The 16,344-nt window shown below is 37.0% G+C and overlaps 1 protein-coding gene across 3 annotated transcripts in view; it reads right to left on the bottom strand.

Annotated features, from left to right (window-relative positions):
• The window catches only part of Taf3 (TATA-box binding protein associated factor 3), a 118,809-nt gene that overhangs the window by 19,409 nt on the left and 83,056 nt on the right, over window positions 1–16,344 (bottom strand). For 2 of the 3 annotated variants that reach the window (XM_090318871.1, XM_090318869.1), the window contains exons 3-4: window positions 10,465–12,290; window positions 709–791 (exon numbers count right to left, since the gene is read on the bottom strand). In XM_090318871.1, coding sequence (XP_090174997.1) covers window positions 709–791; window positions 10,465–12,290 — 1,909 coding nt within the window. The remainder of the gene's footprint in view (window positions 1–708; window positions 792–10,464; window positions 12,291–16,344) is intronic. The other variant, XM_090318870.1, reaches the window with a different exon arrangement.

Here is a 16,344-nt window from a genome sequence, read left to right as displayed (position 1 = left end):
TGGGATTTATATTTCTAGTTTTTTATTAAAAATAAACAACAAAATGAGTAAAAAGCTCTCCATTGTTAATATTACCCAGGGATCTTAATAAGCCTGTGGCAACATCTTGTTTTACAGAATTAGAATATAACATGCACTATCTGAACCTTTATTCCGTCACAGTGAAAGACAATTTGTACTTGAAAAGGTATGGGCCAGGAGTCTGGTCTAGTAGTAGAGTGCTTGCCTACCATGCACAAAGAGCCAGGTTTGATTCCTTGGTACCACATTCATAGAAATGCCAGAAGTGGTGCTGTTGCTTTAGTTTTGAGGAACAGCCCAAGGACAGTGCTCAGGTCATGAGTTCAGTCCCCAGGACTGGCAAAAAAAAAAAAAGAGAGAGAGAGAGAAAAGATATAACATAGTATCTAGGTGGATGAACTATGGCAATTAGTTCATCCAATATAGTTATTTACTTTTTCTGATAATCAAGACATAAAATACTAGGCAGAAACAATGTCACAGGCTAGTCTTAAAAAAAAAAGTTTTTAAATACAGAAAATAAAAGCATTACTGAGACGAAAACACCAATAAAAACTTGAGAACAAAGACTTCTCAAAACAAAGCCTGACTCTTATGTGTTCACACTGGAAGTTTTATAGGACTCAATTAGGACAGGGAAAAGAAAGTTAAGTTTACCTTGTTTCACTGATTCACATTTATACTTACATCTTGTCTTGACCAGCACCAACTCGCAGAGTCAATCTGGGGATAACTGGACTTGGGGCTGGAACAACTGGTTCTACTTTTATCTGTGGAGGTTAATGCATTATATACAGTTAATGTTTTTCCTCTGAAAAAATGGTATCTTCTACTTCTCATATTTTCCTCCAAGTTTAATAAACAAGTGTAGGCTACACACATTTTAGCAATACTAAAATACTAGACAAAAAACAACCTGGCTTTAGCAAGCAAAGCTTGCTTGCTATGAAAGATTCCATGGATGTGAATCACATCAGGTAAATATAGTAGTTATATATATATATATATATATATATATATATATATATATATATATATATTTGTGGGTCATGGGGCTCCAACTCTGGGCCTGGATACTGTCCCTGAGTTCTTCAGCTCAACGCTACCGCCCTACCCTTGAGTCAAGCCCCACTTCCCGTTTTCTAGAGGTTCACTGGAGATAACAATCTCAGGTCCTTTTGTGCCTGGGCTGGCTTTGAACCTTGATCCTCAGATTAAGCCTCTCTGAGTAGCTAGGATTACAGGTGTGAGCCACTGCGCCTGGCTTTGGTAGTCATTTTTGTTTTATTAGTTTGGATTAATTTCTCAGGTTTAGATTATGTTGTTAGAATATTTTTCAACAAAGTTCCTGTCACAGCATTTGTTAAAGCATTTATGCAATTGCCGGCATTAGGTAAACAGAAAAAATCTACAATGGCAGTTTTCCTATAAGATAAAGTATAACTATTATGGGACTTGACAAATGTTAAACTCATAATAAGCTAGCTTTATTGTGTAAAAAAGCTGAAATGCCAAGTCTAATTATAGCATTATACTATTCTATTTTTGGCCAATAAGAAAATATTTGTAAAAAAAAAAACAATAACAACAAAAACAACCAACTATATTCTTTCTAGAAAGGATTTATGGTGAAGACAATGACTGCTAGAAAAAGCTGAAGAATTCACAAATGTTTGAACTATCAGAAAGAAAGGATAAAATTAAGTATGGTATTACAGGTTCTCTTTTCGGTTTGGAGATATTAATGGTATAACTATCATTTAAACATTTTTAATGTTTACAGGTCATGAGGCTTGAACTCTAGGCCTGGATGCTGTCCCTAAGCTTTCTTCAGCTCAAGGTTAGCACTTTACCACTTGAGCCATGACTCCAATTCTGGCTTTTTCTGTGATCAATTGGAGATAAAAGTCTCAAAGAATTTCCTGCCTGGGCTGGCTTTGAACAGTGATGCTCAGATCTCAGCCCCTGGAAGATAGGATGACTGGTGTGAGCTACTAGTACTCTGCCAATCAACATTTTGCATAAACACAGCAAACAAAAATTCTGTAGTACAAAATTATTGATTGAGCCTGAAGCATGGCCTAGTGGTAAGAATGCTTGCCTAGCATTCATGAAGCCTTGGGTTTGATTCTTCGGTACCACATACATAGAAAAAACCGGAAGTGGTGCCATGGCTCAATGGCAGAGTGCTAGTCTTGAGAATGCCCAAGGACAGTGCCCAGGCCCTGAATTCAAGCACCAGGCAAAAATAACAACACACACACACACACACACACACACACACACACACACACACACACACACACACACACACACAGAGTTTCTGTCAGGGCTTTTCAGTGCAGGTTTGATTGGTACTTTTAGTGGGATATTTCTTGATGGTACAGGACTGTTGTCAGCACGGCTGTCTTAGAATATTCCATGTAGCAGTCCACTAGTAGTCACTGACAGCTGACTACAAACCACTGACTTAAGTATTTCTTTTTTTTTTTTTTTTTGCCAGTCCTGGGCTTGAGCTCAGGGCCTGAGCACTGTCCTTGGACTTTCTCAAGGCTAGCACTCTACCACTTGAGCCTCAGCACCATTTCTGACTTTTGTCTATGTATGTGGTACCAAGGAATCGAACCCGGGTCTTTGTGCATGCTAGGCAAGCACTTTAACCACTAGGCCAAACTCCCGGCCCCTGACTAAAGTATTTCAAGCTCAAGAATTAAATGATAATGGAAGAGTGCTGTGGTTATAAGAGGGAATGGATATATGAAATACTGTTCAATATCTTATTATTCATGTACTTATTTGCACATGGATCAAATCTACTACCTTCTCATATGTATTACCTATCTCTTCCTGGAGGTTTAATTTATTTTTTATTTTTATTTTAGTCCATAATCTCATCAGAATCTGCTGTGATTAGTCTCTTGAACACTGATAGAATATGGGTGTGTGCTCCATAAACATATGTTGAATTAACAATTTATCTTGAATATACCCTCAATTCTCTTCCCTATGGATTATTCTTTATTCTTCCAGGAGCAATCTAACACTAGCCTCCAGAACACTGACTAATCCCAAAGAATCTTAAAACCCAACTCCAAGTTCATCTGTGCCTCAATACTATCTGTCCATTTAGAGTTCACTCAGCTAAGGGAGGATACTATGTCTGATCTGTTGCTGTGCCTCAATATCTGTCACAGTAACATGTAAGAAGCCAAACTTTTATCAGTGTTCAGCCTTCCTTGCTTCTTTGATTCTAAAAATTTTAGATAAGTATTCTCATAGGTAATGAGCAATATTTATTTTAAAACTGATAGATAAAACATAAAAATTAACACTTCATATAGTTTTGGGCTGTGCATCTATTGTATAACATTTGTACCTGGATAAACATATCTCCAAACATAATTCCTTTCTAGTAAAAGTTTTCAAATTCTATTTTACTAGCATTTTAAAGTGTATGGTAAATTGTTATCTACAGCCATTTTACAATGTAATAAAACACCAGAACTTCTTGTTCAACTCACAATACCTTTATGAAAAACACATAGCCTTTTTTCCCCCATGCTTTATTTTTAAAATAAGGCCATTTCTTTTATTTACAAAATCTGCTTTACTATTATTGTGCTTCATATTTTGTGTCTGGTTATCCTAACTGGGCAATTGTAACTTACACATGGGTAATATTTCAAAAAATATGTTCCATATACAGTTTTAATCAACTTGATTTTCACAACTCTCTAAGATAGGTGTGGAAGGCTTATTATTTCCAAATAATAAAACACTCATGAAGAATTAGTGGTCTGCCCAGAGTTACTGGGTAGACAATCAATGGCCTAAATTCAGACCTATTGACACCAAACTCATCTCTTGTTCTCCCATATAGCTCCCTGACAATCTGACACATTTTGGGTTCTTTTTCTTATAATGTTGATATTGCAACTATTTATTTCCCTTTCCCAAGATCTCTTAAGATAAGTAACATATACTCACAACATGGTCAAGGTTAGTTGTAAATATTTTTTTCCTTAGAAAAAGAAGTTTTTTTCCTAGATGGTTATGAAAATTGGGATTAATTTTGTCATCATTTCCACCCAACTAAACTAACTGGGTTTTTGCTGCTTCTTAAATGGTTTGACAAGGCAAATGAATCAAGACCTGGTCTACTTAAGTCCTACCATTAAAAAGTTAAATGATATAATCAACTGGTTTAATTAATGAATGATTCTGCTAACTCAGCTCAAAGTTTTATCTGTAATGATAGTGAACATCATTTAAGCAGAGTTAGGGAAGATAGGGAGATACTTCTGATAGGGAAAGGAGGAGCTATTAATAAACCATAAAGCAGATATAAACTGGGGCTGTCCTAGGCAAATGATAACCAACGGTAACTCCACCTACAAATGACTCAATACTTTTATTTTAGTCTTAAAGACATTAAATCAGATTAACTTCAAAACTATTAAAGGAAGTAGAGAAAAAGATTACTAAGAGATTTTGAAAAAGCAATAAATTATGAAGAAAATTAGTATTATAGCTATAGAAAGTATGTTTAAAGATTTCTTCCTAGATTTGTTTATCTGAATGAATCAAAGTGAATCAAAAACTTGAATAAATCAAAATAAGAAGATACTTCCTATAATTATAAGTAATTTTTCACATGCCATTCTCAAAGACAAAAGTGAATGGCGATGAATTTAATTACTTACACAATATGACTAATGCCATCTTTTAATGGCACAGAGCCCAAATCTGGGGACTGAATGAGCCTGTTAAGGGTTAAAATAAAAGAACTGTACTTTGGAGTAATGCTGAGAATTGGGGCGAGCAGAAGAGCATTTACAGTGGATTACTAAGCTTCCCAATTCACCAAAGAGGTAAAGTCCAGCAAAATAAGACTCCTTTGTAGCTAACTAAAAATACATTGTCAGTGGATTTGTCCAGTTTTATGTATAAGCAATACTTCTTTCACCTGAACTAATACTAGTGCTCATATAAGCCCCTTATTGCCATGTGCTGCATTTTTTTTTGTTAATCTTCAAGGATTTAGCTTCTTTGCCACATACCTCAGGGCACCAACTGATAAAGCTCTAACTCTCCATTTTTCCAGGACACCAGCAGTGCGGCCTTGCAAAAAATGAAAATCGCTCAAGAGATTTAAAGGAGAAATTTATTTTTAAAATCCTGACTTGAAGCAAAGAGGTAGATTTTTAAAAAGCTTATCTATAAAGAATCAGTTTAAATTTAAATTCTATCTTAGAACTCTTTCATGCATTCCAGCTTTAAAGTTTATCTTTTGACAGGGACTTTCTACAAAGGTAATGGGCAGCTTTGTCAATATAATCTCTCCACTTTTTTATTTTTTCTTAATGTTAAAAAAAAAATCCACCATATATGTGAACTAACTAGGCCCAGAAAACACTGGCTCAGATTCCCATCTATGCTGACTTGTCAGAAAACCCCATAGAAACTACTGATGAAGTAGCATTTTGGGTGCTAAATCATGGCTGGTAACCTTTTTGTAGTCTTTCTTAGCAATGAAAGTTTTTTCATTATTTCCTTTTAGAAACTGTATAATGCAATTCTGCATAATGTTAAGAATGTTCTCCCTATTTTACTGTGCTATCTTATTACTGAAAACTTCTTCATTTTACTAGTTATGAGAGGTGAGAAGGCTAGAAATGAGATACTGTTTGCCCATTTGTTAAAAGGACAAACCAGTGAGACTACTTATCATTCACTGAAGAATAAACTGTTTAAATTCAATGAAAGATCATTTAGGGCAAATCCTAAAGGATTTGGGATAAGGCTTTAACTGTTCAGATGAGTGAAGTCAGTAGAGCTCTAAGGGCATCCTTTTCTGTCCTTCAACACAGAATGGGAGCTCTCCAAGGTCCCTTCCAGGACTGGACATTTTATCAAGTTCTGATGGCTCTTATTCCTGTATTCTTCTTTCCCAGCTTGATAGTGTCCTGTTATGTGGACATGCCACAGTGGACAGAGTCCGGCCTGAGAAGGCTGTGAGGGGTGACACAGAATCCAGACTTTAGTCTCAGGACCTGGCCAAACCACATTGCTTCCCCTCACTGATGCACCACTCAGACAACCTTTCTGTGTAGTTTTCTCAATTGTAAAATAGGACAGCAACCAAACCCACAGAGCTGTGTGGAGGAGTAAATAGCAGAGCTTTGGCTGGGTCTAGCTTTGCATGTGGTCAGTAAATGATAGTTGCTAATATCATATCCTATCCAGGTTAGTTCATTCAATAGACAATGTAATGCAAATGAAATAATTTAGCTGTCAAAATTTTGAGAATCCTTTATAAAGTTTAAGGGCTTTTAATTGTAAGCATCACTGATTTTAGATATAAGAAAATTTTAAATTGTCAATTTTAAATTCATGATATAGCTTCATCTCAGTGTTTTTCTATGAGAAGGCAGAGGAAACACCTTTCCACTAACATATATATGAGAGAAGAAATAAAACTATTATTTTTAAACAAGGGTAAATTATAATGATGTTGCCTTCGACTATGAATGAGCCTGAGACAGAGGAAAGTGGGCAGAAGTCAGACAAGTTAAGAGAGGGCTATGATAATTAGGCAGTGGTGGGGCTGGAATTTACACCCTGCACAGTGACTGCCAGAGCTCAAGTTGCATGATGACTGTGGGCCAGACTTTTGCCTATTCATCTATGCATGATGATGTCATCATTTTTGGCCCCACTACCCAGTGCCACCTACATCAAATATAAAAACATATTCCCCACTATAAAAGGTAGATTTTGGCTCATTTTGTAAGATTATAGATACAACACTGTGCTAGTATGTTTGTCGTGTAAGAGAGTCTGAATTTGATCCCTAACACCATATACACAAACAAAAGGAAGTAAAAGATTATAGGCACAACCCTCTAATCCACTGATATAAGTAACAAGATGTTTTACTTTTTTTTTCACCTACAATGATCCTTCCTCAAGAAAAATTTAAAATACCAACAGAGAATTTTTGTTAAAATAATCACGTATGTTCATTCATTAAAGCACGAGAGACTAATGGTTTAAAAGGAATTAAGTTAGGCATTACAAACTCTGACTTGTACAGAAATAAAAGGTTTTGTGTGTGTGTGCGTGTGTGCGTGTGTGTGAGAGAGTCATGGGGCTTGAATTTGGCCATGGAAAGTTCAAGGTCTGGAAAAAAGCTTAACAGACCTGGAGAGGGTTAACGTATCCCTTCTATAAAACCATAAAAAAAATTCAATGATCAAGTGTAACTCCATTTTAGGTATGTTTTCAACTACCACCTCCTTTGCTTGATACTTGGGGTATTAAGTAGTGTTGAAAAAGAAGTCTTTTTGTATTAGCACTTCTGTGGTTGTACTCATCTTTTCCCTACCTATTGGCTATAAAGGACTACAAGTTAAAAGAAAGTAGAAACAATTTTTTTTTCTTTTTTTTTGTGGGTCATGGGGCTTGAACTCTGAGCCTGGGTGCTGTCCCTGAGCTCTTCAGCTCAAGGCTGCCACCCTACCCTTGAGCCACAGCCCCATTTCCATTTTCTAGAGGTTAACTGGAGGTAAGAGTCTTAGGTCCTTTTGTGTCCAGGCCGGCTTTGAACCTTGACCCTCAGGTCTCAGCTTCCTGAGTAGCTGGGATTACAGGTGTGAGCCACTGGCCAGGCTGAAACAATTTCTTTTTAAAGTCACAGCTGACTTACCAGTTGGCTAAAATAGCCCAAAGAAATTTAGGGCTCTACAATTTTATAAGTTAGTTCCACTCCCACCATTTATTATTGTGCCAGACACAGTACTATGCACATCTTATATCCTCCTCACTTAATCCTCATGGAAGCAATATGCCTAATTTCTCAAAAGTCAGGATTTGAATTGAGGTAAAATTTGCAGGTATTATAAAATAGCTGAGTTTGATAAACTGTCATCTTTTGTCATTTTTCTGATTCACAGCCTATTAAAACTGACACAAGGGCTTGTATTTCTTTTGTTAGGTAAAGTCTAGGCTACTACTAGCCAAGCTTGCCTCCTACAGATAATATGAGGACTTTTCTGTCCTGAAGTTAGAAGGCTGCTGTGGATAAGCATGGACTGCAGTTATAAAGCTAATCTGATGGGCTTCTCTCACATTCATAACCTCTGTTGAAACAATGCTTCTGCCTTTGCAAAGTAAAGATGGTGATAAAAGTAATAGTAGCACATTTGATTTATTAAGGGATCAGTTGCCAAGTTACTAGGAACAAGATGAAATAACTAATTACTGTCAGAAAGTATTTCTTTTTTTTTTTTTTTTTTTTGCCAGCCGTGGGCTTGAGCTCAGGGCCTGAGCACTGTCCTTGGACTTTCTCAAGGCTAGAGCTCTACCATTTGAGCCTTAGCACCATTTCTGGCTTTTTTTTATGTATATGGTACCGAGGAATTGAACCCAGGTCTTCGTGCATGCTAGGCAAGCACTCCACCACTAGGCCACACTCCCGGCCCTCAGAAAATATTTCTAACGAATACTTTGATAGGTGAACTATAAGTGACTAGTTTCTTGATATTGATTTTGGACAAATCTCAGGCCCAACTGCTTATTCATTAACGTTAATAACACATCGTGGATCTGTATGGACGTGCTTTAAACCCAGCTAAGTACCATATTAAAAACAATATAATGGTGATAAAATGGCTTCAGAAATACAAACAAGAGTTGGGTTTCAGTTCTAATTAACATGCCAATGTTCTGTTATACCTCCAGTGGTTATAAATATGCACCACTATAACTAGCTTTTTATTGGTTGAGATGAACATCGCCCTAGATGCCTGGGCTAGCCTGTAAAATCACAATCCTTCCTATCTTCATTCCCTGACGAGCTAGAATCACAGTTATGAGCCACGTGCCAGGCTTACCCCGCCCCCATCTTGTTGGTCATGGGGTCTGGGCGCTATCCCTGAGCTCTTTTGCCAGCACTCTATTGCTTTGATCTACAGCTTCACTTCCAGTTTTCTGGTACTTAACTGGAGGTAAGAGTATCACAAACTTTCCTACCTGGGTTGGCTCTGAACTAAGATCCTCAGATTTCAGCCTCCTGAGCAGATAGGATCAGAGGTGTGTGTCACCAACACCCAGCTCTAGCTCTACTGCTTTATGTTTAAAAATAACTCAGGGAGACAAAGAATAAGTTAGGCATAAAAATGAAAGAGATCTGTCTTTACTGGTGTCAGCCAAACTAATTTTTCTAGGTAAGTGTGAAATTTAGAATGTTATAACTGGGAGCAGTGGCTCATGCCTATAAGTCTAGATAACAGGGCGGCTGCTATTAGGAAGGATTATGGTTTGAGACCAGTCTAAGTAAAAAAGCTGTGGACTCTATCTCAACCAATAAGTTGGGTATAATGGCTTATGCCTTTTAATGAAGGACAATCTATGTTCTAGGAAGGCCTGGGCAAACATTTAAAAAATAATAAAAAGTAAAAAAACAAACAAACACTGGGAGCATGGCTCAGGTGGTAGAACACCTGTCTAGGAAGTACGAAACCGAATTCAAATCCTAGAATTGCTCCAAAAGTCATAGCGAAATTATCATTATCGACAATATATTTGCTACTGGTCAAATAAAGATACACGTTTATTACGTGGAAAAAAGTACTGGGTATTACTTTGTAATCAGGTTAAAAGGAAATAGGATTGCTTGTGATGTCTGTGGATGACATCTAAATACCAAGCTACTTTTGTTTAGAGGTTTGAAAGCAATGTGTCAATTGATTACTCAATTACTATAATAATTTCAAGACTTTGGAGGCTACTTGCCTACAGTACCATGGTCTTAGATCCTCGAAGTGTAGCATTTATCTAATTTCTCTGGAAATAATCTAACTGTTCTCTAGATGAACTCTATAAAAGTCAGATTTTCTGACATGATAAACATTTCTGCTCTGTGGAATTACTTTCTTAAACCACATTGCTGATCAGCTTAAATGTTCAGTTGAGATATTCAGCAATGAGTTCTAATTTGTTAAAGTGGAAACAGAAGGAAGAAGTGATATTAACAGAAAGTACTGCAGACAGACACAGCTAATGAAATGTCAGAACAGTTCTTTGAAGGAAAACCGAGCCAGGTGGTCACTCCACTGGACTCACTATGCTTATAAGGAAAATATTCTCTACTATCTTAGAAACACTGTTGCTGTCTCTCTCATTTATCTAACAGTCTGTATAAAATACTATGAAGTAGACTTGCTAGTGAATAAAAATATTATTCAATGGACTTGATTATCCCAGTGGGTCTGAACAACTTTATGGGTATCAGAATTAAAATTAAACTTTGTAACCTCAATACAAACATCTTCCCAGTTCTGGGTGATTTACATCTAATATAGATACAATTGCTGGCTTTGTTTACCTGTATTTTTCACTAGGACTTTGTTCAGATAGTCCTGAAAAGGATAAACTGCTTACTTTTTCATGCTTGTGTTTCTCCTTTTCTTTTTCTCTCTTCTCTCTCTCCCTTTTCTCTTTCTCCTTTTCCTTCTCTTTCTTCTCCTTTTCCTTCTCTTTTTCTTTCTTTTTCTTCTTCTCCTTTTTGTCTTTCTTCCTTTCTTTTTCCTTAGGTTTCTCCTTTTCTTCAAACAGTTTTTCTGGGAGCACTGGTGACAAGGCAGGAAGCATGGAGGGGGCCCTCACCGTAGAAGGGCTGAACAGGGGCAGTGCCATCTCTTTTGGTGGTAATACCAGTGGTGTGGGCGGAGCCTTGGTCTTCTCTTCTCTCCCTTTATCCTTTGCTTTTTCCTTTTCTCTCTTCTCCTTATCTCGTTTGCCCTTTTCTCTATCTTTCTTTTTGTCTTTATGCTTCTCTTTCTCCTTCCTTACAATCCCATCTTTTAATCTCACTTTTGAATCAACATCTTCGAATTCTTTTATTTTAAACTTATAGGGATCTGATTCTTCATCTTTAAGGAACTCCTTCCATGGATACTTTGTTTCCTTACCAGCTTCTTTCTCTTTTTCCTTCTCTTTCACTTTATCCTTGTCCTTACTTTTTTCTTTGCTTCTGTCTTTTTCCCTTTCTTTATCTCTCTGCTTTTCTTTCTTTTTCAATTTAGTCTTCAGCTCTTTCTTCAGCTTCTTTTTTACTTCCACTGATGAGGGTGTCCTGGTTTTGTCTTCATACACTTTGTGGAGAGGTTCAGGAGTGGGAGGAGAAACTGAAGGAGAGGAGATATAAGGAAAGCCAGAAGGCATACTGGAAGGTGTTCCCAGTTTTGCCTTGCGTACAACCTCATCAATGGAGGCATCCATCGTCCATGAGTTATCAGAACTTGAAGTTCCACCTGATAGAGGCAGAGGAGTGGATCCTGACTTTGTGAAATTGTTGGAGGAAGTGGATGCTTTGGGAGTGGTGCATTCTGAACCTGAAATTCTCTTAGGGCTCATAAAAATGTCTCCTTCAGATTCGGAGCCAGAAGAAAATTCAAAAGGATCTGGCTCGCGCTCAGCACAGGCTCGGGCAATCACGGCATCTATAGAGTCATCGATGGTTTTATCTGTTACCAAAGCCTTTCTTGGCTGAGCCTCATTATTCAGTTTCCCAATGTCGGGGGGAGGTGGTGTTTGTTTTATCTGGATGGTTTCTTTACTAAGTTTTTCATTTATTGGAGTTGAAGGAGTCCTATTTGGTGTGTCAGGTCTGACAGGTGGTTGGGGAATATGAGTCATAATCTTGGGGCTCTTGGGACTTTTGGGGCTCTTAGAACGTCCAGGTGATTTTTTTTCTTTGGAAACAGGTTTTGGTGACCGAATAGGACTTCCGACCATTGCTGGTGAGGGGGTGGTTTTAGGTGATTTACTCTTCTGTCCTGGAGAACTAGTTTTAGTTTTTGCTTTAGGTGGAAATATCTTTGTTTCTGATGGTTTTGCAGTTGGTATCTGGGATTTTGCCACTGGAGCTAACATTGGTGGCTCCGGTGAGGGAGGTGCTAAGTCTGCACTGTCTTGCACGTGGACCGGGGAAAGCATCGGTGGGATCTTTTGCGTATTTATTGAGCTGAGAGGCTCTCGAGCTTCCAATAATACTATATCTAATGTATCCCCTTTAGTGTTCAACAGTCGTGGTCGCTTCATGGCTGGCATTTCTTCAGCTTCAGGACTGTCCAGTGGCCTCTTACCCAAGAAGTTCTCATCATTAATGATTTCCTCCTCCTCCAATTCATCATCTTCCTCCAAGGGAACCTGCATGGCTTCGGCCGATGTACCCCCATCAGTGGGTACCTGTTCTTCTTCTTCTTCTGGGAAAGGAAGAAAGAAGTGTGAGTACAAATACTAATAGAAACAATGCTTCAGACATTACTTCTAGAAAAGAAAGGGAATTATTGAGGGTGCAGAGTAAAGCAGTAACTTTTCAAGGATTTTCCCCATCTGTGTGTTTATAAGAAGGCAATCTGGCAGTAGATGTACAAATGGATTCACGCCTTAACTTCAAGATGTAGACTGCTCATTATTTCTAGTTTGTCTTCTCTTGTTTCCTTAATTAACTCAGCTTCTAACCCAAATAAATACTGTTTTTGTATTTCTATATCTTCATGATAGCTCATGCTCTCTTCCCCCCCACCTCAAAACAATGTAACCAAATCCTCAGAAAAGATAGAAAGACATATTTTTAGCACTTTCAAAACAAATGTTAGCTCTATGGACAGTTCATATCCTGCTTCTATCTTCTACTTTGTATTGATGCTAATCTACTTGGAGAACCAGCATGGTCCAATGTAATACACTTTTTAGACATCTGAAAAGTGGTGCTTTCCCTGGAGTTTTAGCACTATAGAGCAATGGCCTTAGGAAGCCTCCCAAACTCCTTGGGACTGCTTCCTAGCCTTTCAAAAGGAACTAATGTTATTTGCCCTGCCTATGTGGCCAAGTTGTAAAAAAAAAAAATAGATTTCTTTCTGCACGTTAACTAAGCAAAAAAGGCTGAAAGGTCTATAGGAATAACTGTTAGTACCACAGATAGATACAGCACTATAAGAGTGCAAAAGAAATTCAGATTACTTCACTTTCAAGTGTATTTGAAATATTTGGAATTGGGAATGGTGACGGCTGATGGTGAAGGGTTAGATGACAAACACATGGTGTGTGGCGCAGAAAGACTATGAGAACCAAAGAATAATTTAAGTGGTTTGGAAACTAGGGTATAAGATAGGGAACAGTACAAAGTAACTTTAGTAAAGCTGTATCCAGATCCTATAATTTCTGAATTCCAGAAGAAACATGACAGCAGACAAGAATCTCATGGACTTTCCTATCTGAGCTAGCTTTGAATTGTGGTCTTCAGATCTCCTGAAGTAGCAAGATTTACAGGTGTAAGTTATTGGTGCCTGGCAAAAAAAAAAAAAAAAAGAACAATGAACAACTAGAAAAATTAAGAGTGCCAAGAGTGTGGCCCAGTGGAGAATGCCTACCTAGGATGCACAAAGCCCTGGGTTTGATTCCTTGGTACCACATACACAGAAAAAGCTGGCTTTCGTGGTAGAAAGCTAGCCTTGAGAAAGCCTAAGGACAGTGCCCAGGCCCTGAGTTCAAGCCCAGACTGGCAAAAAAAAAAAAAAATTAAGAGTAAGAAGGAGTTTTGGTTTTTTTTTTTGTTGTTGTTCAAGGCTAGATATATCCTACTACTTTGAGCCACAGATTCACTTTCTTGCCTGCGCTAGCTTTGAACTGTGATACTCAGATCTCAGCTTCCTGAATAGCTATGATTGTAGGTATGAGATACCAGCTCCTATCTTACATAATTTCTCTCTCTCTCTCTGTCTGTCTTTATGAGAAATTATCACAGGCAATGTAAAGTATAAGGCAAAACAATCTATGCACACTTCTGGGACCACCACCTCGAATTAGCAATATCATGCTAGTATACTTTGTTCCTTTCCTATTCACCACCCCTACCCTGCTTTCTTTGCTCCTACTCCCAGGCTTCAGGTAACTATCATTAAAAAAAAAAAATAAAAGAACAAAACTTAAGATAAAAAAAAAAACCTCTTATCATTCTTCTCTTTCCATTATAGTCTTAGTAAGTTTGAATATAGCTTTCTTGTACATGAACCTCACACAGATGATTCCACACCATAATCATCTGCTGTTTTCACACAACATGGCATCTTCTGAGATTCTCAACCAGGTATGTGGCTCATTCATTTTCATTGCTGTTGAAATGCTCTATGCTTAGTAATCCATTCTCTTGATAGGGAAGTTTTCCAATTCAGTGAATGCCTTTTGTTTTAGAAATATTAGCAACTTAAAATAAACAAATATAGTTGATCTAACTTATGTCTGCTAAAACACCAATTCAGCTGATGGTGTATAATGAGCTTCTTAGTTTTCATTATATGGGCACTGTTAAATCTATGTTCTAAGAGTTTAGAATAAAATAAATATATAATGGTTACTGAATGTTTCCTATGGATAAAGATTAATTTCAGTTTGATTATTCTTGCCTAACAATAAAGAATCTATAAAATATTCTACAAGTGTTTTAATATTTTTCCATGTTCATCTGTGGAAATAGTTTTATTAAGAACATTAATATATTTAATAGAAGTTAAATATTACATGACCTATGGTATCATTTCTACTGTCTCAATATTTTGAAACTGAAGAAAGACTCTTCTGTATCTATGTGATAAACAATTATTGGAGAAATCGGTAGTTCAAGGAAAATTGAATGTCAGTTGTGAGATTTTAAGAATATTCTTCAACTTCTTTCTTGACCCATCGGATGCAGACATTGGCATCACCTATCATGAGAGCCACAGTGAAAAATCAAACTAAATAATAATACTGGTCAATAACAGAGATAAACATTATAAAATTAACCTTCCAATACTTCATTTGTCATAAACGGTATTCATCAAAATACTATAAATTATGATATAACCCCTGTATTTTTAAGAGAAATAAAAGGACTAACAACAAAATTAAGAATGATACTTAAGCTAGAGTAGGAATCCCCTGTCTCAAAAACATTTTAACTAACTGGTGAAGTTATAAATCCAAGACAAACCAAAATAGTTTGTTAGTAAACAACTATTTTTCATTAAGTCACTAAAATGAGAATGTTATGAAATGCATCATAGAAAAAAGGAACTTTTCACTTTGCTAAATACTTTTGCATACAGGGTGCTAGGTGTATGGTGCAGCTACATCTGGATCTAAACTGTTGTATAAAGAAAGGATCATGTATTTGAGGACTGGCCCTAGCTGGGTGCTGTTGGGAATGATGGACACTTGATGAGGCAACAAGGTGACTGGGAAGTCTTCAGGTGACTAGGGATATGCCCTCAAAAAGGAAATGTGGGGCTTTAGGCCTTCCCCTCTTTTACTTCCTGAGGCAATGAAAACACATGTTTGGCAGTATGTTTCCACCATGACTGTGCTCCTTTGCCACAGGCTGAGAGCATCAGGGCCAACCAATCATAGATGGAAACCTCTAAATCACAAGCCAAAATAAATTTATTCTCTTTATAAATTGATGATTTCATATATTTGTTATAGCAATGGAAAGTTGCCTAACACATACAGTATGCGTTTTACATGTCCTAAGAGGGATATAGTATGTGAAACAGTATTAATGATTTGCATAAATTCTTTTAATCACATAAAAGAAAGAAAATGCACACACAGTAACATTCATCTTTTAAAAAAACTTCACAAATGTTGATGGGTCAGGAAACTACAAACTTCATTAATGATACAAATAAATAATCCCTACTCCCTACATTTCCCTGAGGAGTAATGAGAAAAACATGCTTTTCAAACAGAACCAAAACAGGCAATAAGGTCTGGCTACACCACAAGGATTTTGGTGAGGTTAATTCTAAGCTACTATAAATATTGACTTAGAACAATATCTTTTAAACTAGAGTAGTAAATGCCTTTAAAGAAACACTATAATCTAACATGCTCATAGACATGAGGAAAAAAAGGAAATTGTTTGCACATGGCATGAAAGCTTTTTATCTCTTAACTACAAAGACGCATGAAACCTTAAAAAAAAAAATCAGTGACATGTTCTCAAACTAAGCAGAAAATACACTTCCATTTTCCAACTTTAATGAAAAGAACAGAAAAATACTATCTACAGGATGGCCTTGAACCTACTATGTAATCCAGCCTCACCAGGAACTTGTGATCCTCCTGTCTCAGCCTCCTCAATTTTGAAATTAAAGCTCAGATGTCTTTTTATTAACCAGTAATGAAAGGATTCTAAAAAGGATTCTATTCTCTTCCAAAAAACATTTTCATAGTTTTCTGGATATAAGATACATTTATTGTAACCAATTCCTTGAT

This window comes from Megascapheus bottae, chromosome 26, assembly GCF_031878675.1.
Source record: "Megascapheus bottae isolate mThoBot1 chromosome 26, mThoBot2.hap1, whole genome shotgun sequence".
Lineage (NCBI taxonomy): Eukaryota > Metazoa > Chordata > Mammalia > Rodentia > Geomyidae > Megascapheus > Megascapheus bottae.
The sequence above is the reverse complement of the archived record's forward strand: the minus strand, read 5'-3'. Positions and strand labels throughout refer to the sequence as shown.